Genomic DNA, 23484 nt, shown 5'->3' with positions numbered 1-23484 from the left:
GTAAGTAGGGTTTGCTATTGGTTAGGGCCTTGTTTGGGGGGAAAAGCTTCTTTGCCTTTATGGATCATTAGCTGTAAATTATCATTATTAAGTGACGGCCTACTAAATGTCTCAAATACCCTCTACAAGTATTTCTTTCTATTATTTAATTAAATTGAGAAAAATAAAGGTTTTCGGTAGGTTGAACAACTCAATTCATTATATTATTAAAGTTAATAATAAATTAATAATTCATTATTCGACCCGGTATAAGATTTTAAATACAATTAGAAACAATTTAATCGGTATAAAATAAATTATTTGAAGAAAAACCAATTAAAACTGTTGAAGATTATAATATTTGTTTTATATTTTTAACTAATATTAACTTATTAAATATTATTTTTTTATTATTCATTTGTTTGTTAAAAAAATGGAGATAATCATGTTAATTTAAAAAAGTTTAGACTAGAGCTTGTTTGATAATGAGTTTTTTTTTAATTTTGAGAGTTTTTTTAAATACTTGTTTAATATAATATATGAAAAATACTTATGAAAGAAAAATTTAGAAAAGGGAATTACATGTTATTTAAATACATTATTTTACTTATAAATGATAAATGTTCAATCAAAGTAACAACTACAAGTGACCCAAAAACAATTTATTAGATTATTATATTATTAAATAAATATTATATGAGGTCGGTCCATGAAAACAATTATATGTTAGAAAATAATTATTAATTTCGTGTAGAGGTAATGAGGTACGGACCGAACCCGGTTCTTGTTTCAGCGGTTCGGCTGAGACGAGAAATCTTTTCCCTAGCCGTTCTTCTCTCTAGTAGAACTCGCTCTTGGTAGGGTCTAGAGGAGGTGAGGCGTTTGATTCGTGAAGTTGTGCAAGATACAAAATTTATTAACATCCATCCAGGCGTTTTGGTTTATTGTTCCATGAATTTGGCATTGAGTTGTATGCGAAAGAGATGAGCGAAAATGATGGCCCGCAGTGTTTCTAAGCGTCATTTCTGCACTTCTTCTCTTGCACATCAACCATGGCTCTTCGTCGGATTGGGAAATCCTGGGGATAAGTTCAAAGGAACCAGGCACAATGTATAAGAAAGAGTGTAAGAATGATTTTGCCTTGTTGTTGAAATACATCTAACTTCTGCTTTGTTCTTGCTTAATACAGGTAGGATTTGAAATGATTGATGCATTTGCAGAATCGCAGGGAATTTCCATGGATACCGTTTTCTGCAAAGCTTCGTTTGGAAAAGGCATGTTCCTCTTCCCTCCCATCCCTTTCTAGAATGCTATTGGATGTTCTTTTATTCAGATTTTTTCTGATTCATTTCAGGTTTGGTGAGAGACGTGCCTATTTTTCTTTCAAAGCCCCAGACTTACATGAATTTGAGCGGTGAATCAGTAAGTTACTTGTGTAAATTTACTTAAGAATTCACTCTCATTTTGTAAGAAGCAATAATGTATCCTTATAAGAACTTTCATTGCTAGGTTTGGTTACTACTGGAAATGTATAGGTTTGACTTCCATTGGAATTGGATCAATTCCGCTTCAAAACCAAACATAGCCTAGGGTTTTGAATCACTAACTATACCTCTACTTGACTGATAATTGAATCTTAGAAATCACTTGAATGCTGCCACCTTCTGTATGTATGGATCATGGATTTGTAAGGAAAACTACTGTAAAAGGTATAGAGGAAATGATTATCGATAGAGTTTCACGATGATACGACGATCTGGGCTTCCAAGAACTTGAAATAGAATGAGATTAATAATACAATATATGTTACATATCTACAAACTGAGTGAATGTTAATATTTCCATACTCTTATTTCTTAACTTAAAGAACCTTTCTGGGTTTTTGTGGTTAGTGTTCATTGTTTCAATAATTGCTCATGTTTTCCAAAGACCATTATTGTGCAGTTATGGAACATGATCCTATCACATTTCTAGCTCTGCTTTAAAAAGAAGAAATTGATGTTACATCCTTTTGTATCTTCATATGCCCCCCACAAAAAAAGATTGTGTTTTCTTTCTAGTTTAGCATTGGCTTTCGATACAATAAAAACAATAGATTGAAATACGATAATGAAGAACTAAATTCTACTCTCTCTTTGTTTGGCTACTTACAGAGCGGTCCATTGGCACAATATTACAAACTTCCTATTAACCGCATTGTTGTGGTACACTACCTAATGCACATTTTCTTCTTTATGTTTTCTTCAGTTGCTTTTTGCTCTTACATTTTGTGTATAATTACTGTAGTTTCATGATGATATGAGTTTACCATGTGGTGTACTTCGGCTTCAGCCTAAAGGAGGTCATGCAGGTCATAACGGGTATGCTTGCTGTGTTTGTTTCTGGCAAAAATAAATAAGAAAACGATTGTTCTCTTTTTTTTCTTCTTATATGTAGCTTCATTTATCAGGTTGAAGAATGTGATCCATCATTTTCGTGGAATCAAAGACTTCGGTAGACTGAGAATAGGTTAGCTTAATGTTCAAACTGTTGATTAAAATCTGTTATAGGATGTTTCGGCTTTGTTTAAAAAACACTGTTTTTATCTGTTAGGTATTGGTAGCCCACCTGGTCAAATGGATCCCAAAGCGTTTTTGCTTCAAAAGTTTAATGCAATTGCTCGAGAGCGGGTAGGTTTGAGCCAAGAATCGTTGTAAATTTTCATTTAAATGATGATGACGACGACTATAACTGATAAAACGTTTTGTTTTCTCATGAACTGAAAGATTGATGCTGCTTTACCAGAAGGGGTTGATGTTTTGAAACAAATAATACACATTGGCTTCACAGAGAGTTCCAGACGATTCAACATAGAACAGAAGTACAAGCATATAAGATTTCAGACATTGCCCACATAACTTAAAAAAAATTGGCCTGTTTTTTGATCAAACAAGACTTTGAATTTTGGTTCATGCCTTTATTGTATCTGTATATCAAGATTTCTTATTTTAAGTTAATATATTTTAAATTTTATATTATTGTATTTGTCATGTCCTAAGTATTACATAGGAATAATTCAATTGTTGGTAGATCAATTCCTCTCCATGTGTTGTGTCTGTATTTATAATTTATAAAAAATTTTGCTACAAATCTTTCATCTCCTTCTTAGTTGGCCACATGAGAGCCACAAGGTACTGTTTCTTCTGTTCATCAATCTATAGTTTTGGGTCAATTATACACAGTATGAATTTTTTCAGGGACCTCAATAATTTATTTGGCACTCTATTAAACAAAATAAAGTATTATATTGAAAATATGTGAACTGTACCGCTATAGATGGCGAGTGGGGAACTTGAATTCTGTATCTTATCCCTTTGCTCTATCCTATTGTTGGTTTTGGAGAATATTATTTTATATATTTTTTCTATAGTTTATCCGCAGCACAGCTGATTATGACAAATTATTTATTTAATTTAATTAAAAAATATATTTTTTTTTTTTATATTTTGGGTATTAATTTTACATCAAATAATATTTTGAATTTTGTTTAATTATATATATATATATATTATTAAATTTAATAATATTTGTTTGTTTACAATTACAAACTTATTTCATTTCTTTGTTGGTATCAAAATAATTGTGAATTTTAATTTTTAAGAATTATTTTGGTAACTTAATTTCTTTTAAATAATATAAAAAAATAAATTAAATTAAACTTTTATTATATATATATATTTTTCTTTTTAAATTTAGATAATATCTTAACTATAACTTAAAATATATTTTTTTAGTATTAATCGAACTTTTAAGCACTATTTTTGTGCTCTTTCACTTCTAAGTTATTAAGATTTTATATAATATATATATATATATGAAAGCTTAATTTACATTCCAATAATAATATAATGGTGAGTATTAGTTTTTCTATCTCATGTTTTTTTGGTTATTTTTAACCATTTTTTTCATTTCTAATATATATACATTTAAAAAAATATATAATAATAATAATACAATGGAAATATAATTAATATTAAAACATAATTAAATAATGTTATTTTTGCAGGTACTGGGATTGGGAAGCACGCGCCAATATAGTGCGGGGACTTATAAAAGAAAAAGAAAAAGAAAAGAATGCCAGAGCTCGCATGTGTAGGTCTAAAGCAAAACGTCGACGCATCCATCCATTCGCCATTGACGCACATATATATATCTGTCATCTAGAGAGAGAAAGAGTAGTGAAGAAACAACATTCTTGAGTGAGAAAGACGATCGAATGAGGATCCCAGCATCAAAATCTTCATCATCCGCCGCTGCAAACGGGAGCAAAACGACGCCGTGCTGCACCAAAGTCGGTCTGAAGCGAGGTCCATGGACGCCGGAAGAAGACGAGCTTTTATCTTCATACATTAACAAAGAAGGAGAAGGTCGATGGCGTACTCTACCTACACGCGCCGGCCTTCTCCGTTGCGGCAAGAGCTGCCGCCTCCGTTGGATGAATTACTTACGCCCTTCCGTCAAACGCGGCCATATAGCTCCCGATGAAGAAGACCTCATCCTCCGTCTCCATCGTCTCCTCGGCAATAGGTAATTAAACTTACCCAGATCATTATTAGGGTTTCTCAATCTAGGGTTTCACTATTCTTACAGATCTAGATTCCTCTTACTTGTAGATGGTCTTTGATAGCCGGAAGAATTCCTGGAAGAACCGATAATGAAATCAAGAATTACTGGAATACCCATCTCAGTAAGAAACTTATTAGTCAAGGTATAGATCCAAGAACCCACAAGCCACTCGTCAATCTTACCTATCCTCCTGATCAACAAGAGAATAAACCATCCAATTCTATCTCAAACCCTAACCCTAATATCCATGTCATCCATCATCATCACCAACAACCAGAACAACAACAACAGCCAAAAGAAAATAGAAATTCGAGTCCTATACCTGAAAATAACGAGGCAATTGGAGTGATAAGCAACAAAGAAGAGCATGATCACGATGATCAGATAAATTATGGGAACAACGATGACACTTTTTCGTCATTCTTGAACTCGTTAATTGACGAGGAACTATTTAACGCCCAATTACTCCAAGAACATCATGAACTACCCCAAGTATCTAATGGAGCCTTTCCATACGATCACCACCCGTTGTTGAACGCGCCTCAACTTTCCATCTTTGGAGCCGGGTGGGATGCTCAGGCAGTGTGTTCTTCGGAGCCTGTAATTGTGAAAACAAAAGATTCGGAGAAGCTTAGCATCGACTAGCTTGAGTTATCATATGCATATAATTTACAGCCCTACTATTTTATGCTTGGGCTTGCTCGATCTATATTTGCTATTGAAATGACAAGTGTGTCTTGATATAATTTTATGTGTTTCGATTTATGTATTTCTATTTTGAGTTTTTTTTTTGTAATTTTAAGTTGTTGTATTGTATGTTATTGTAATTCAATTTGGTTTGATTTCTTGAGTAATTGTAAGAGGAATTATAATATTTCTACTACAAATGGTATTAATATACGATATTAAATATTATTCACCACTAATTGTGTAGCGAAAATTGTCTTTTCAAAGAAATAAATATTATATGTTCAAGCTTGATCACTTAATTTCTATCGCCTCATTTGATTAGTTTTTGTTGTTTGTGAATTGATAATAAGGAGGGAACACCGTTTATGAGTAGGATCTCATGTACTCTTCCCTTCATTCGAACACATGAATAGGATGGAAGAAAAACTAAGAACCCTTATGAGGGTACTCGGTACTCATAAGGATGTATTTAGGATTTGAACCAATTGAGTAGAAGAACCACATGTATTGTGAAGGGAAACTTGTGAAATGAGAGATTTGATTTTGACCAACGTTAAAAAAGAGATGCAATGATTTTATAGCAATACTTGTATGAACAACAAGTGCAAACTCATTCCAATAGAAAAGTTCATGTTGGTATATCAAAAAAAAAAAGGAAAATCAAGAAGATTTTTAGCATGTCGTTTTATGGAAAAATAATATTATTTGATAAATTAAAATTGAATAAAGAAATTATAAGAGTGCGTCGAAGTTAATAATGACTAGAAAAATGTTAATGAATGTGACAACACCTAACGACTTTCGTGACCAAAGTAATTTCGAGAACTCGACGTTAATGTACATTTTTTTTTGATAATTGGTAGATCTCTAATAAATAAATAAAAGAGATTTTGAATGGACTTTTAGCTAACACTCAAACCTCAAGCTACCAATCTTCTTGTAGTGCATGATTGGTAGATATGGCTGACCTATTGGCTATTGTCCTCAAAATTTAAAATAGTCCCAAAATCCAATTGTTTGACTTATTCAACCCCTCAAATATCTAACTTAAATCCTTATATTCTAGACCTAAAAAAATGATTATAAAAAATCTGCAAAAATTCATAATTAATAATTTGGTTCACAAATATTTACACCATTGCACTAAGCATGTTGGGTCGTTTTTCTATTACACTTTTATATATATAAAAAAGTGTAAAAGAATACAATATATATACACATATATTTCATACAAGCAGCATACATATTTCTACTAGTAATTAAGAAAAAAAAAGAACATAATTTACCTTCAAAGTATTACTATATTTCATTTTCTAATATATTTTTGTTTCTAGCATACTACAATATAACGTCAAGCAATAATACTTGTATTTGTCTCAAATGAAGTAATATATACCTTTTGTTAGCAAAAACCTACATGATCTAAATGTACTTTGATATTTTCTTTGTCACTAATTTGTGCTTTAATAATGTACTTAAAAATTACTATTGTTGTATTTAATTTGTTTCCTTTGGAAAAACTAACAAAATATAGTCCCATGTATGGATTGACCCCACTCCAGCAGTAAGAAATTGGGTATATTTTTACATTTTCATTACTATAAAATACCATGTTTTTTCAAATTTATTTGAGTGGGCCGGTTTATGTTAAATCATTTAGATGAAGTAACTTCCAAAACAAAACAATTCTGGGGGATTAATTATGTTAAATCATTATGATGATCTTATATGCCTGTGTATATGTTTGTAGTTTTATATTATATATAATAAACCCAGAAACGTACAATTGAAAATGCTGATCAAACATCTCATGATCTTCTTTATTGATCTTGTTCAAAAGAAAGAAATAATAAGATTTCATGTGCTGAAAGCAAACACATGAATAGATAAATAGAGAGAGAAAGAGGAAGAATAAAGTTTATTTCACTGACCTGAAATGAAAGTGGCGATCGATCGAGAGACGATCGAGTAATTCTCTCTAGCTATCTATGCATGGAACATGAATTTTCAAAAAAAATACAATCTGTTTCTGTATTGGAAGTATTGATATATATTTCTCATTGAAGCAGATGATGATTTCATATATAGATATAGATATATTGAACACTGTTTAAAACGTTAATGTGAAGGAAGTTGTTGACTTGTTAATAATAATTATAAGGTGCAATATGTACTTGATCATCTATTGTCTGTTAAGATTGACTAGTAGATTTAATTTGTATCCAAGATTTTGTAATATATATATATGATCATATATATGACCAGAAGATGAAGATCCTATTAATTATAAATACCAAACGTTCTAATTTCAATATATATTTCCTCAAGTCATGGTCAGTCTGCCTATATTTATTTTGACACCAATCTTTCTTCTTCAATTAATTAACCTAACTGTCAAATGCATGTGTTCTCAACTACCTTCTATCTTTTTGTGGATTTGAAAAAAATCCAGTAAATATTTTCTTTCTTTCTAAATATAATATAATATAATATAATTGTTTTCACAAGTGAAACAAAGCATATACATGTGCATATTTATATATACAATTTTCCTTATAAATATAGTCGATCGAGTGAGTTATTACCCCCCAATGCAGGATTCCAGACCTAATTAAGCTCAATCACAATTCTGGTTTAAAATATATATTTTATAATTTTATTTAATAATTTATTTAAAATAACAAATAATAAAATATATTGAAAATTTGATTTTATTTATTATACATATATATATATATAATAAGCTTTTCTTTTTAAAATAAAATTTATAATATATTTGTTTTGAAAATAGTCATTGTATATTAAAAAATTACAAGAATCAATTAAGTATAACAAAATTAGAAGGTAATTAATTTTTAAAAATTAAAAAACATTAAATATTAAACAAATACAAACATGTTAGAATCGTTTAAGTATAACGACGAAGATAAAAAAAAAATCACAAAACATTAAATATGAAACAAATACAAACACGTTACACAATATTAATCTCTTTTAAATTTAAAATAAAATTATAGTTTTAAAATATGTATATTATTTAAATAAACCTATTAAGTAATAATATAAAATATATATTTTAACCCAATAATTTGTAAGAAAAAGATGAATAAAAAGTGATTTGAAAATTGTGATTGCTTTTTAAGTATGACTAGTGACATGTTAAAAAGGTAAATACGATAATCTTTTGAAGAATTATTTATTTATTTATGTTTGGTCTTTACTATCATGTATGTGTGCACATATAATATATTATTCCTCTCAACCTTATAAGATTTATAGTAGGGTGTCATACAGATAATCTATTTTTCTCCAACGGTCTCCCATGAAGCAAGAATAGTTGGTCATTCACATGGTGTCCTAACAATATTATTTCTTTTATTAGATTGTACCATTTTCATTTTCGTATATTTCTTTACCAAATTCATTCTATGTAAATACAATATTAGTCCTAGCTGATTCTGATGCCTCTGAAGAAATATACAAGAAATTCCATCATCTTTATGCTTCATTTGTTACATCTTTCAACAATTTACTTATACATTATAAAAAATATTTACAGCCCACGACTAATATTTAAATATTTTTAATTTTATTTTAAAGACAAATATATTCATTGTTTAATAGTATCTCAGTAATTTATTATGAGTCATAAATTGTAATATTTTCCCTTAATTGGATAATTTTTTTAAAATCCCAATTTGTAATTACCTACATTAATAAAATTGAACATATTACCTTTTATATATTTTGATATCCAAATCCAAACTATATTTAAAACACTTTATCCAAAATATCTTGGGCCATATGAAACTACATAATACAATATGAATTTGGAATAAATTTAAGTAGATACTCCACAGTCTACACAAACACTTTGGATTGCAGTAGAGTAGAGTTAAGTTTAAACAGATAAATGATATTAAATTTGTTAATATATATAATTAAAGTATATTTTAAACAAATTTAATTTTTTTTTTTATTTGAACACAAATAGGCCTGGGTATTTTCAAATTGGGCCATTATAATTTATTTTTTTAATAAAGGCATATCTATATATTTTTTTAAAAATTTAAATAGACATGAAAATGAAATGTATTCTTTAATTTAAATAACATCAAACTTTTCCTAGTATCATGAAACTAGTATAAATGTATTCGTAATTTTAGTATGATTTATGCACGAAACTTGCCAGTTAAAACTATTCTAATAAGTTTATTAGAAAAAGTTATTATATATAAAATAATGAAACTTCTTGTACCTAATTAAAGTTTAGATGACCTTTAAAAAAAAACTAATTAAAATTTAGAGGACCTTTTTAAAAAAAAAAACTAATTAAAGTTTAGACTGATATTAAAATGTGAAACAACTTGAATAAAAAGTTTATTTATCTTTGTTTTTTCACTTTATTTATTTTTTACTATTAAGTTTGTGTGAATATATATATTTTGATCACTGGATTTCATCCGGTGTCTATATTAGGCTGGATGACGGCCCGGCCCACCAGTTGTTGCGTATGGTCCATGAAATTTCCCAACAACCACCTTTTTGTCTTTTTTTTTTTAAAAAAAAAAAAAAATATATATATATATATATAATGTTATTTAGAAAATAAATAATAACAATAATTTAACAAGATGAACGATTAGTTTTGTTCATTGGATTAATTTAGTTAGCTATTACATTTTTATTGGTTATTTATTTGCTTAACTCATAACATTTTACTTGACTCATTTGTAGAAAGATTCAAGTATCTTCGTTAAAAATATTAGTAAAATTATTATTATTTTTATTTTTTATTAATTTAATTTATTTTTTTAAATGATTTAGGTATATTAAAATGATAAAAATCATATAAACATAACGACAAAACATTAAATAAAAAAAACTCGTTAATTAATAGGTTATCAAACTTGTAAGTCCTAACGATTAACTTCCAACGAATTTTCTTTGTTTTATTAAACGAATCTTAAAAATCGTCGTAATAATAGTATTATGAATGATACACATAGAACTACTATTATCATAGAATAGTAAGATTATTATCGAAATTGATTGTTATTTTTGATTTTATAGATTTTTATAATTTCTTGTATATGACATGGATTTAAAAAAAAAATATTAATTCTTAAATTATTTGATCATATATTGTTATAATATTTATTCAAAATTAAGGAATAATTTGGTTAATTTGCATTATTTGTGGTGTTTATAATTAATTTTAGAATAACACTTATAAAATATTAAAATAATAGATTAATTTTAAATTAAAAAATTAAGTGAATAGCTATAAATTAGATGGAGAAAATATATTATATTATGAGTAAAATATAGAAGAAAACATTTTTAATAAAGACTAAACACGTTAATTAAGATCAAACTCTTAATTTTTATTTAAAAATACACAACTAAGTAATATCTTACATTAACAATATAAAAGAAGAACTATTTACAAGTTTAGTTTAGAAATTTTTACTTTAATTATTAACATAATACAACTAATTAGCATGTCATAAAATAATTATTATCATAGGTATACTAACATTCTATTTAGTCACATGTCAACTCTATTTAGAAACCAAACAAATTAATTAAGGATCATATTAAAAATTTGTAACAATTATTTCAAAATTCAAATTAAACCATTTGTATTATGTGCATTAAGTGTGGTGAACTGCAATAATATACTGATAATAATAAATAGTTATAATAGGGGAAAATATGATTAATTTTCATTGGTTTGGTTTTTTCCAAGAATATTATTTATTTGTTATAGTTCAAAGAGCAATATATATAATATAAAGAGTAAAGTTAGAGTTTAGAAAGTGAATTAAATAATATTATAATCGATATATTAATTATATATTATAGATGATGAGAAAGACCATTTGATTTAGCTTCCTTTAATTTAAAAGAAATAAAAAATGCATGCACCTGTTATTTTCATTGCCCCCAAAGAAGGCAAATTCAAGGAAAAAGTTTAAACTTTTCTATGTGGAAAACATTTTTCCTAGCTATTAATTAATTAGCTATATAATTCCAAAACTAGCTAATTGCAAGATTTGGTCCAATATTTCTTTGTTCAAATCAATTGACACGTCAACAATGTAGTTTTTTTGCTTATCTTAATCACCCATTTGTTCGGGCATATTTTTACTCATGTATATGTTTAAACTACTTTTTATAAAAAAAATCTTACAATGAAGATTTTTTCCATTAATTATTTTGTTTTGGTTTTGAGTTTTCCTAATTTTATTTTTCACATATACTTTATAATAATTTATATACAAGATTTTATTGAAGAAAAAGTTGTATAAAGCCAAATGGAGTTTAATAGGAGTAGCACGTTGTGTAAAAGAAATTATGTTTGGGTTATAGAAAGCAAGTGAATAAAGCCTAAGATCTTATGTTTTTTTATATATTAATTCATTATTATTTTTATTTATTTTTTAAATGACTACAAAGGTGAAAAAATAAATAAAATGAGTAAGGACGACACAAATATGACATCATAGAAAATAAAAATCACAAAACATAAAATTATATGAAAAATAAACACGTCATCCATCAAATTATCGTGATCGTAGAACATCGAGAAGGGCGATTAATTCTCTAACCGAGACTGACTTTTTTTAACGTATGATAGTAATGTATTAACTAAACTATTACTATAATATAAATTTGAAAATAATAATAATTAAAATGATTATCAAAAAATGTATTAAGTTTTTTTTTTTTTTTAATCAAGCTATTTAATCAAGTTCTTTTAAACAAGCTGATCACAATATATATAAAATCTCAATCCAAAATTCTAAACAAACTAATCAAATGAAAGGATTCAACATTAGGCATGCAATGACTAATGAATTAATTGATTAATTAGTGAGAGTAAATGAAATATGAATTATTGAATGATAGTCGACCGAATCAATTTTGTGGGTCCTTCCCTCTAATATCATGATCATCATCATCCTTACCGCACGCTTGCTTGCTTGGATACATTATTAATTAATTGTGTATTTATTTAATTATAAATTAGTTAACTAATAATTATATACACTTCAAAAAGGAAAAAAAGAGAGATAATTAATTATAAAACCAAATGACCCTCTACAATCCAGAGCTAGCAGAATGATCATCAACCTGACTTAGGGTTTGATCATTGAGCTGATGATCAGTACTGGGACAAGGTTAAGCAAGTTGATATTGTTCTTGAGTCCCAAGAAAAAGGAATTTTAATTTGTTGTATGTTTATCAAACTGTACTTGATATTATTATTGTTTTAATTATTAATTAATTAATGTGGATTTTTTTAATAAAATAAAATGATGACTATTACATTTTTATATTAGAAAGAAAAATGAAGAGCGGCAAGAACTTTGGTCTATATATATCATAAATTACTAATTTCTATTATAATTATTGGAGATCAAATGGGTAGTAGGATGAAAAGGGTTTGTGTTTTCTGTGGAAGCAATGAAGGTTATAGAAAGATATTCAGTGATGCAGCTCTTGATCTTGCTACACAACTGGTAATTAATATATATATATTCCTATTTTATTTTACTTTATTTAATTATATTTATATATATACATAGGTTGATCGAAAAAAGGACCTAATATATGGAGGAGGAAGTGCTGGCCTCATGGGTTTAGTTTCTCAAGCTGTCTTTCATGGTGGTCGTCATGTTCTTGGGTTGGTTACAATCTTCTTTCTTTCATTTCATTTCATTTAATTATCTTATATATATTATGATAAATAATAATATGGGTTTTTGTTCTTTTGCAGAATTATTCCAAGAGCACTAGTTCCAATTGAGGTATAAATATAAAATATCAATCAATTAACAATCCATTTTAGCAGTCATATATATGATTTTTTTGAAATAGATATCAGGGCCTGGTGTGGGGGAAGTGATGATTGTATCAGATATGCACGAAAGGAAAGCCAACATGGCTCGTCAAGCTGATGCTTTCATTGCTCTTCCCAGTAGTTAATAATTGCTACATAATTAATATTATTAATCCAACCTTAATCTAATAATAATAATATTCATTAATAGGTGGATATGGAACCTTGGAAGAGCTGCTTGAGATCATAACATGGTCTCAACTAGGTTTTCATCACAAGCCTGTCAGTCTCTTTCTTTCTTTCATTAGCGATTTTAAAATCAATTCGATTACGAATGTTGGATGGAAAAACTGCAGGTTGGAGTTTTAAACACGGACGGGTATTACGATTTGTTGCTAGGATTGTTCGACAAAGGAGTGGAGGAAGGTTTCATTTATCCTTCGGCAAGAAACATTGTCATCTCTGCCTCGACTCCTTCCGAACTACTAGACAAGATTGAGGTACTTTCCAACAGATTTTCAAATAGGATTATTTGGAAAAAAAAAAATAACCTAGATCAAACAAAACATCTGATCCATCTTTATAGGATTATGCATCAATGGTCGGACCAAGTGATGATGATAGCAGCAACAGCCGAGGAACAACAGGGGAGGCAAACTGAAATCTAAAAAAACAAATTCATTGCATCCTTCTCTTCTTTTACTTACTTACAATTATCAAATTCAAGAATGTTTGACAAAATATTTGCAAATGAAAATATCTCAAACAAAAATATGTCAGCTAAAGATGAAGAATACTTTTCACTACTCCATACATTGATTGATATGATGATGATTGCTTCACAATTCATATATATGAAACATAATTTTTCCGAAACAAAGAAAACAAGGAGATGATTCGATCAATTCAAACCTGATCAACATGTATTAACGCCATCTTTGCAATCGCTCGTGAGATTATAAAATGTTTCCACCCTCGTCTTAGCCCTGTAAAGCACCTCAGTATCAACTTCAACTCTCATATAACCGTCAAACTCAACAGGTTTACCCCCATTCAATATCCTCGTCTCGTTATACCATTCGCTCGTATTTCCCCACAACTCCTTGTAATCATCAAGCAAATGAACCTTATAATGCGACCTGAGTTTATCAAAGTAATTGTAATAAGGTTCGTTCGTCGCCACGTAGACATTCCTCCAAGGTTGTATAATCCCCTCAAGCTTCGAAACAATAGCTTCAGGAGAAGTATCCGAGTCCAAATGAGGCCACTTCTCTTTATTCATCGCCTTCTCTCCCCTAACCACATGAACTCCGTCGAAATCCCAATCCATACTCCCACTTATTGCAGAAACGACGTTCGTCAGTCTCTTCGATTTCCACAAAGAATGCCACGGCCTCTGAATGTATTTCCCAGCCGGACCTTCACAAACTCTGTACCAATAGTTTTCAGGCTCGGGACCATCGAAATGCCTCCATATGATCGTGCTCTTGTCCTTCAAGAGTTGCATCGGAGTCGCTTTATAACCCGAAACTTTCCTTACCGGAATCTTCTTCTTGTGGGTTTTATCCCATTTTCTCCAGTCTCGAATAAAGTCTCCTTCTTCAGTAATAGAAGCCACGTCTTTCAGATGCTCGAAATCGAAGTAGAATCGAAAGTCTTTTCCTTCTTCATCTTTATTGCTGGATGTGTATGTTGATGCTAGACAAATGCTTAGATCCATAACGAACGTTCTGTTAAGATACTGAGCTTCACCAAGAGCACATAAGAAACTCCATTGGAAATGATTCATTCCTTTGCAGTAATCTCCTCCTCTTGAATAGTATAAGTACTTTCCTTTCCTAAAGGCTGATTCAGATGACAAAACTGGGATCGTGTCGTTGATATTGTCGTCTGATCCTCTTGTTGCGTTTGGTCTGAATCTGATCGGTCTAGGTCTTCGAGCGTTAACTCCAGAATGCCAACCCTTTGCATTCAAGATCTTGTAAGTACAATTCTCTCCATACCCAATTCTAAATCTACGAAAATCTCTATACTTTCTCCATGATTTTTCCTTCTTGTTCCTATACCTCCAAGCCACATCACATTCACTCGGATTCGTGCCGTTTACTGGAGTTTGATAATCAAGAAATGTAATGGATTTGAAAACCCTGAGATTGAACTTCTCAATCGCAAACAGTAATCGGGGATCCGAACAATTTACCCGAGATAAGTCCTCACAACCAGCTGTTCTGAAGCTGGAGCTATTAGCTTGCATTTCGGATTTCTCGATTACTGCCTCGGTGATTGCGGATGCAGAAGGGGATTCGGCAATACCTGACATGTCTTCGCCTGTTTTGAGGACGGAGGAATCGGTTTGGAAAGTAGCGTTTACTACTTGGGTGAAAACTCGAGTTAGGGCCCTAGAGGATTCCCATGGATCGGGAGGCTTGTATGAAATGGCGATTACTGTGAGTATGAGGGCAGAGAAAACGAAGACGGAGAAACAGACATTGCTAATCAATTTAATTAGGTTTTGCCCAATCGGGTCCGTGGTCGAGTTCGAGGGTTCTACCATGGTTTTACGGAGATCCTCTATAACTGAAAACTGTGAATTATGGAAGCCCTAGCTAGAATGATGTAAATACAATAGGAAGAGTATGAAATGAGCAAGATTGACTCACCTCCGATCTAAAGGAGAATGTAACGGTAGAGTTTGCCGCATGAGTGGCGAACGCGCGCGCCGACAGAGAGAGAATCTTGGGATTGCAGAGTAGATCTGTGAGAGCTGGAGTCGGTGGTGTAGTGTTTTTAGATGATGAGGAGGAGGAAAGCGAAAGATCTGAAGATTCCTGCCATTTTCTTCAACAAAATACTTCAATTCTGCACCTAAATCATGGATGTTGACCCCTTTACTAAATTTTATCCAAACTAATATCCCTAATTATTTTATTTATTTATTTTATAAATAATTAGTTCTCATCTAATAAAAAATATTAAAAAAAAAATAAACATACAAATATTGAGTTAGAACAATTTTAACTAACCTTATAAATATATATATATATATATATAAAATGAAGCTAAATTTTTAAAGTGTTCGAATTGTCGGATCGATAGCTATGGTTAATTTGGATATACGTGAGAGTAAATGGATACTTGGGTCGGATGCTATAGGTATGTAACAAAAACAAGTACAACATTTTAACTAACTAGGTTAATAACACTTTATATTTTAAATTCAACCCAAAATTTGATAAACGCGTGACATTTTAACAATATAAGTTCAACTTTTTAACTAACTAATCTATATATATATAATGATGCTTAATTTTTAAAGTATCCGGATTGCCGGGTCGAGAGCTGTGGTTAATTTGGATGTATGTGAGAGTATATGGATATTTGGGTCGTATTGTGGGTTGACCCGCCCATAAAATTTTTACCGTAATATTTTTTCTCACTATTTTTAATATTATTACTCGTTCAAATGCACGGGATACATGCTAGTTGTTAAAATAATCTCTATTAAATTTCTTAGCGATAATTGAAATTATATTAATTCTCCGAGTGCGATAAATAACGTCATATTATTAAATGATAATTGATCATCTACGTATAAGATTGAAATAGTAAAAACTTGTCCAAATAATGAAATGATTTATATGACATCCATATTAAAGAATAAATTAAATAACTTATTATTGAAAATATATATAAAAATATCTAGAGATCTATATGATAATTTTGTCTCTTTTGCGGTTAAAAAAGGGGACGACATGGACTTGAATAAGCATCACTAATATAACTAGTATGTAGCCTATGCATTTGCGCGAGTAATATATATAAAAAAAATTGGAAAAAAAAATAGGATAAAAATATGATAGCTTTTTTATTTTATTTTTAAAATTTTATGAACGATCAACTTACGATCTAACTTAAATATTCAATTACTCTTTTTTATATATATTGGATGTAAAGTCGGCCACGAGTTTTGGGCTGTCCCAGCCCCCGTTAGAAAAAAAACTCAATATTTTTTGTTGTCCTAGGTCGAGTTAAAAAATTTAATAAAAAAATAGTTTTTAGTGAGGTTTAAAACCCATAACTAAATAAAAATTTTAAATTTTTATCTAGAACCACTAGACTACAATATTTTATGTTCAAAATTACAATAATTTTAATTAAAACCTTACTATTTTTAATAAATGGGCTACCCTAACCCGAGGGCTTGCCGGCCTTAATTGGATGATATGAACAACAAATTGATTAAAGATTGAGAATATTATTCACAAATCTATGATAAAATATTTAATCTGATTAAATAAGATTCAGTATTAAAAAACACAATATTAACTCAAATTTGAGGTAGAAAAAAGATAATCTTTTTAAATTTTATATTATTTTAATATACTTTATGTATAAATTTTTCTAAATCTTTATATTATTTTAATATCCTTTATGTATAAATTTTTTCTTTCAAAAATCATTTTATTAATTATAGTTAAATATAAGGGATTAAAATAAACTACTCAATCCAATTAAAATATATTTTTTAAATGGTTCAACCCACCCATTCAGCACTTTAATTATCTCGAAATATTTTTAAAAAACATGCAAATGACCCGAGATAATATCTAAACATTTCACATATCTAACCATTATCTCCCTAAGGAGCTTTTCAACCATTTAAATCTTAGATGTTGAAAAATTATAATATTAGAAAAGATTTTATTTTTTGGAAAGAAATTATTTATGTTAAGTTCATTTTATTATTATTGGTGCTATTTGTTTGTAAAAGTTAACTTTAGATATACTTGTATATTTAATTATAATTGACTAATCTTGTACTTGATCAAATTGAACTAGATTCGGTGCTGTATTTCGTATTTAATCGACCAAATAACATTCACTCTTAGTTGTGTATGTTCGTAGTTTATTTTGAGATTTTATTCTGTATTTAGAATGTGAAATACTTATTGAACATTAACATTTTATTTTGAATTTATTAGTAAACAAAAACTAAGAGTTATATGTTATCTTTTAATCTAAGTTATCAACAATGCTTTCTTTCTACTCCAACAAAAAGATTTTCCAATATTACAAAAGATATTCAACTCATTTGCCTTTTTGCCAAATCTTTCATTCCGGTTTGATGTTTACTTCTAGGATTTTCATTTTCTTCCTAGAGAATAAAAAGAAGCAGTTATTCAAGGCAATTTTCAAGAACTATGAGCCTCGTCGATGATCTCGTGATCAACGGTTCGAATGTCTGGACGAGACGGTGGCTTATCAACCGAAAGCGTGCCCTCGAGAACCTTAACAACTTCGCTAATGGAAGGTCTCAAGAAAGGTTTACTTTGCATACACCACAAAGCAATTCTCACCACTCTTTCGACCCCTTTCCACTCGTTGTCATTATGTCGAAGATCCCCCACTATGTTGTCGACTTTATCGGGTCTAATATCCCTTTTGCAAGTTACAATCTGCAAAAGCATTTCACCTAGCATGTAAATATCTCTTTCCGGAAGCGATTCATTCGAAGAAGAAGATTGTTTTCGAACTAAACTCTCCACCCCATAATCGGTCAACTTGGGGACACATTCTTGGTCCAATAGGACATTTTCCACCTTCAAATTCCCATGAGGTATGCACTTTTGACATCCCAAGTGTAAATGAGCTAAGGCTCTTGCAATCCCGAGGCCTATTTCGAGTCGTTCTTCCCAATTACGCGTCTCCGAGTCAAACAACCATTTGTCGAGGGAAACAACATTCTCAATAAACTGATAGACGAGAACAATTCCTTTCGTCGATTCCAAACAGAACCCTCTTAGAGGAACAAGATTCCTATGATTTGCACAACATAGTATCGAAACCGTCATGCAAAAATCCTTCTCGGGTACAGGCGAGTCGTTCAAGACTTTCGCTATAACCGCCATCTTATCCAAGGACCCTCTAAAAGTAGAAGGGCCGATTTGAATAGCAAAATCATCCGTCAGCTTCTTCACCTCCTCGAAAGATAGTTTGACGAGAATATTCGCCGGCTGAGCATTTCTCCAAAGTGGGATCAATCGAGACTCTCCATCCTTAACTTCCCTTCCCCTCCGCCATAGATACAATATCACGGAAATTTCCATAACCGCGATAATACCGACAGTTATCAAGATTATCGCAAAAACAGCCCAAGCAATCTTCTTCCTACCGCCACTCATCGATCCCACATTAATAACATTGTCTGGTCGTCGAGCTTCAACTGCCTGGGGAATCAAACAGCCCTTCAAGAACGACGTTGCAGGAACAAAAGGGCCTCTATAACCGCTAATGAATCCGGTTCTTTTGACAGTACAGATTCCAGAACCGTCGTTTCTCGATGTCACAGCAACACAAGTACTGTCTCGAGAACAATACTGTTTACAGTCTTCTTGACTCAACAAAAGATCAACATCGTTCGGAGGATAAAGACCGTAAAGAACCGTTTGTCTCATAACAGACATGCTAGTTGTTCCCTCACAACTTCCTAAATCCACCATTTTTCGACATCCAATTCCACCATAATCCGAATCCGAAAACAACAAGCATTTACAAACCGGTCTTGTAGAATTGTACCCACATAGGCTATACAATCCACAAGTGCCAAACACACGACATTGATCATCAACCGCTTGCCAACCGATTCTCCAAACACGAACCAAGTTGTCCCAATAATAGATTCTCAAATTCCCATCCGGGTCAATCCTGAGATGCCTAAAAACCGTGGTAACTTCATCAAAGTCGATGCTTTGAACAAACCAAACCATCTTTTCATTAGAATCATAAAGCCCCAAAGTTCCATTATCATTGAACCTCAATTTAGAGATGATGCTGCTGCTCAAGCTACTACTACTACTCCAATAAGTCACATTGTTCTCCCAAAGGAGAGCCAGTTCCCCAGATCGACGAATTACAAAGGTGTAGTAACTGGAAATTGAATTAGTCCAAGGAGCTCTAAGATTTTGAGGGAAATGAAGAGACTGACCGGGAAGAAGAGCATTTGTTGGGCTATCAAAGCTTTGCCAAAGAAGATTATCATGAACATCCGTAAGAACCAAATTGCCATTGTTTAAAAGACTGGCTTTCTGAACACCCATATTAGAGGTATTGCTACTCCAAACAATGAGAGCGCTAGGTTTATCACATAACAGCAGCCTTCCATCTAAGGAAAGAGTGAATGTGGAGTTCATAGAAACCCTAACACCCCCACCAGCTGACCAAACATGCCAATTCCCTGTTTTGATATCACCTAAGTTATGCCTAATGCCGAGAACAAACCCTCCAGCAGCATCGTTGGTCTCCAAAAACCCAAATTGAAAAAGTCCATTTTGAGATACCCAAATCCTAGTATTGTCAAATCGAAAACCAAGAGGAAGTGAAACCATTTTGAATTCATCACAGAAACCAACGAAAGCAAAACCCAGAAATGTGATCGCGGCTAAAAGAGAATTAAACCTCAGAAGAGTGGAATTCTTACCAGGAGAAGGAAGGTGGGAATGGAAATGGCCGAACATTTGAAGTGCTGCTGCTGGTGTATAGTCTATAGTCTATAGATGATGATGTAGTACTAACACAGAGAGAGAATGGAGAGTGAGATATTATCACAGATAGAAAAGAGGAAAGTGCGATATGAAAAGGAGCTGGGCTAGGGAATGGGTGAGAATATCTGGAGACCTGCGAACAGATTTTCTGCTGGCCATGTTTTGAATCTTTCCTATAATATAAAACATTGCTCGCCCACTTTATCATTCACTTTATTTCCTTTCTTCTTTTATATATTATGCCATTTGTTTCAATTTTTTATTTATTTATTTTAACTTAAGAAACTAAAATACCACTTTACAGAGCAAATATTCTTAATTATAAGTATTAGGTATGTAGTCCGTAAACACACTTAATCATTTAACCAAACAACAGATTAAGTATGTAGCCCGTAAACACACTTAACAATTTAACCGGGCGCAAAACTTAACGTTTGACGGACTTAAACCCAAAACTTTAAGGTGAGTATCCACATTTTATTGTCGCTAAACTATAAAATGATCTCTCTCACAGGGAAGAGACGTAACTATTCGAAGGAATCTACTATTCCGCTGAATGGTCATGTTTTAAAAGATTATATATTACCATTTTGTAAAATAATAAACTTTTGATATATCATGATTCATGTGCTACTCTTATATATTATGTTCTACTAGTTTAAAAATAAATGTATAACTCTTAATCTTTAATATTAAAATATAAACAATTAAAGTATGTGAAAATAATTTTACTTAATAGAAGAATATTTAATTTGGATGATTGCAATGAGTTGTTCATACTTAATTTTTAAGACTTAAGAAATTAAGTATTTTATATAATATATAAAATAAAATTTATTTTAGTATTTTATTTTTATAAGTGAAAAATAGTAACAATTCTTTTTTGAATAATCTGGAGACTTGAGACTTAATGATAAAGCACAATAATTTATATCATCTTCAAATCTTCACTAACGAATCATTTATATGTTTTTTGTTTTTATCAATAAAGACATTAACTTATAAATATCTCTTATTTATATATATATATATATATATATATATATATATATATATATATATATTTTGGTAACTTATTTTACTTATTTTGTTTCATCTTATCTTATTATATTAATTTTGTTTTCTTAATAAAAATAATTTGAACTAAGTTCAGTTCAAAATAAGACAGGTTTGTCTAATTTAAGAATCAAAATTTGTATAGATACCAATTCAAAGCTAGTTATTTTGCACATTTAGACAACTTTTCAAATTTGAATCTTGCTTTTTTAAATAGAGTAAGTTAGCACAATATTTTATCATCATTACTTTTACTTTAATTTAAAATTTTCTTAGTATAATTAAATTTGAAATATTTGGTATTATAGAAAAAAATAAAAATTCACTCATATATTATTATTATTATTGAGGCTCAAATTAGTTTAGATTTAAGCATACACCATATTTAAATTATAATTTGAGATTCTCTAAAATATTGAATAATACTTGGAACATTTCTTAAATTTTTGAATTGAATGCATCAAATATTTTTGTTAAAGAAATAGCCAAGAAATGAGCTTTTTCAAAAAGTGAAATAATTAATAGCACGTGAAAATTCATAAAGAAATTCAACAAACCACTCATTGTGTCTTGACTGCATTCACTCTTCACTTCAACCTACTATTTTCTTAATATATTTTTAACACTTCTCCTCCTTTTTATGTTTTTTTTTTATATAATTTATGAAGAGGGATACCGAAAGTATTTTAACAAGAAAGTGAATAAAAAAAAATTAAAAAAAATAAAAAAGTTTGAGAAAGAGAGAATTTAAATAAATAATTTTATTTTTCTATTAGATTGTGGATCACTTTATTTACTATTTCATTCTTTCTTTTAAATTCTCTCTCAATTATTTATCATCGTTATTAAATTATAATATTTTTAACTAAATTAAAAGTTTTTTTTGTGTGTAAAAAACATTTTTATAAATTGGGTTGAAAATTGAAATGATGGAACTTATAATGCTAACTTACTATGAACAATAAATTAGTTTACAAAAATGTGAGGTAATTTTTTTTCACCTTTTTGTAGGAGTATCCAATGGAGAGATTAAAATATATTTTAACCTATTTGGGAAGATGTGTCCAGAATTTTATTTTATTTTGTTGGAAAATTAGAAATAAAATAAACAAGTAATTTAAATTTGAATTAGCTAATATGATTGGTAATGTTTTTGGATTCCTTTAAAATTTGAACTTGAAAGGTAGATTTTGTATATTCATGATTATAAACTGGCTTGGTTTGAAAGAGACTCTTGTCAAGTTGATTTTGCTTCTATCACACATATGCTAACATCATTTATACCTCAAATGTAATGTAAAGATTTGTTCAACAGTTTATTAATGTCATCATCAAAATCACCATTATTTTTAAAATTATTGCAGTAAAAAGTGAGAGTAGTTTTGTTTTTATTTGGTAAAAAAATGTGATTAAATTTTTGTAAGTAAAAAATGAGAATAAAATATTATTTTGATCAATTTAAAAAAATATTATCAACTTTTTCTAACATTTATTTTGATTTTTTACAAAATAAAATATTTATTCTATCTGAATGCAGCGGACGAAATTGAACCGAACAACAATCACATTACAAAGAAAGATTGGATCCAATGTTACAGGCAATGTATCCATGATTTCATCTTATATTTAATATTTATTTGTTATTGATATGGTACATTAGGATACAAATATATTTAAAACTAAAATTGAGACCAATTCAATAATAACCAATTATTTCTTGTTTAAATTTAGGAGTTACTTTGATTCAGTATTAAATATTAATAA

At 29.8% G+C, this 23484-nt stretch overlaps 5 protein-coding genes and 1 long non-coding RNA gene across 6 annotated transcripts; 3 read left to right on the top strand and 3 right to left on the bottom strand.

The window, feature by feature from the left end:
- The first annotated feature begins 771 nt into the window (after positions 1-771).
- Positions 772-2996, top strand: LOC124926461 (peptidyl-tRNA hydrolase, mitochondrial). The gene is made up of 8 exons (XM_047466689.1): positions 772-1089; positions 1169-1253; positions 1334-1401; positions 2133-2183; positions 2266-2339; positions 2429-2487; positions 2572-2648; positions 2745-2996. Exons 1-8 carry the CDS (start codon positions 973-975, stop codon positions 2874-2876), a joined length of 663 nt encoding a protein of 220 aa, XP_047322645.1. The 5' UTR covers positions 772-972; the 3' UTR covers positions 2877-2996.
- A 1238-nt stretch (positions 2997-4234) lies between these two features.
- On the top strand, positions 4235-5467 carry LOC124923766 (transcription repressor MYB5-like). The gene is made up of 2 exons (XM_047463737.1): positions 4235-4545; positions 4632-5467. The coding sequence occupies exons 1-2, from the start codon at positions 4235-4237 to the stop codon at positions 5227-5229; spliced, it is 909 nt and encodes a 302-aa protein (XP_047319693.1). The 3' UTR covers positions 5230-5467.
- On the bottom strand, positions 4626-7380 carry LOC124923767. Its single transcript, XR_007098264.1, has 2 exons — positions 7206-7380; positions 4626-5182 (listed from the first exon to the last, which is right to left on the bottom strand). It is a non-coding gene; the product is annotated as an uncharacterized LOC124923767 (long non-coding RNA).
- Positions 7381-12667: 5287 nt separating this feature from the next.
- Positions 12668-13842, top strand: LOC124924089 (cytokinin riboside 5'-monophosphate phosphoribohydrolase LOG8-like). Its single transcript, XM_047464142.1, has 7 exons — positions 12668-12803; positions 12870-12967; positions 13061-13091; positions 13162-13261; positions 13335-13405; positions 13480-13623; positions 13710-13842. The coding sequence occupies exons 1-7, from the start codon at positions 12705-12707 to the stop codon at positions 13782-13784; spliced, it is 618 nt and encodes a 205-aa protein (XP_047320098.1). The 5' UTR covers positions 12668-12704; the 3' UTR covers positions 13785-13842.
- On the bottom strand, positions 13782-15942 carry LOC124924088. The gene has a single exon (XM_047464141.1). The coding sequence runs from the start codon at positions 15675-15677 to the stop codon at positions 14040-14042; it is 1638 nt and encodes a 545-aa protein (XP_047320097.1). The 5' UTR covers positions 15678-15942; the 3' UTR covers positions 13782-14039.
- Positions 15943-18107: 2165 nt separating this feature from the next.
- On the bottom strand, positions 18108-20868 carry LOC124927812 (G-type lectin S-receptor-like serine/threonine-protein kinase SD3-1). The gene has a single exon (XM_047468292.1). It carries the CDS (start codon positions 20635-20637, stop codon positions 18316-18318), a length of 2322 nt encoding a protein of 773 aa, XP_047324248.1. The 5' UTR covers positions 20638-20868; the 3' UTR covers positions 18108-18315.
- Positions 20869-23484: the final 2616 nt, after the last annotated feature.

Source organism: Impatiens glandulifera, chromosome 2 (assembly GCF_907164915.1).
Source record: "Impatiens glandulifera chromosome 2, dImpGla2.1, whole genome shotgun sequence".
Taxonomy (NCBI): Eukaryota; Viridiplantae; Streptophyta; class Magnoliopsida; order Ericales; family Balsaminaceae; genus Impatiens; species Impatiens glandulifera.
This window is presented reverse-complemented; position numbering and strand designations above follow the sequence as displayed.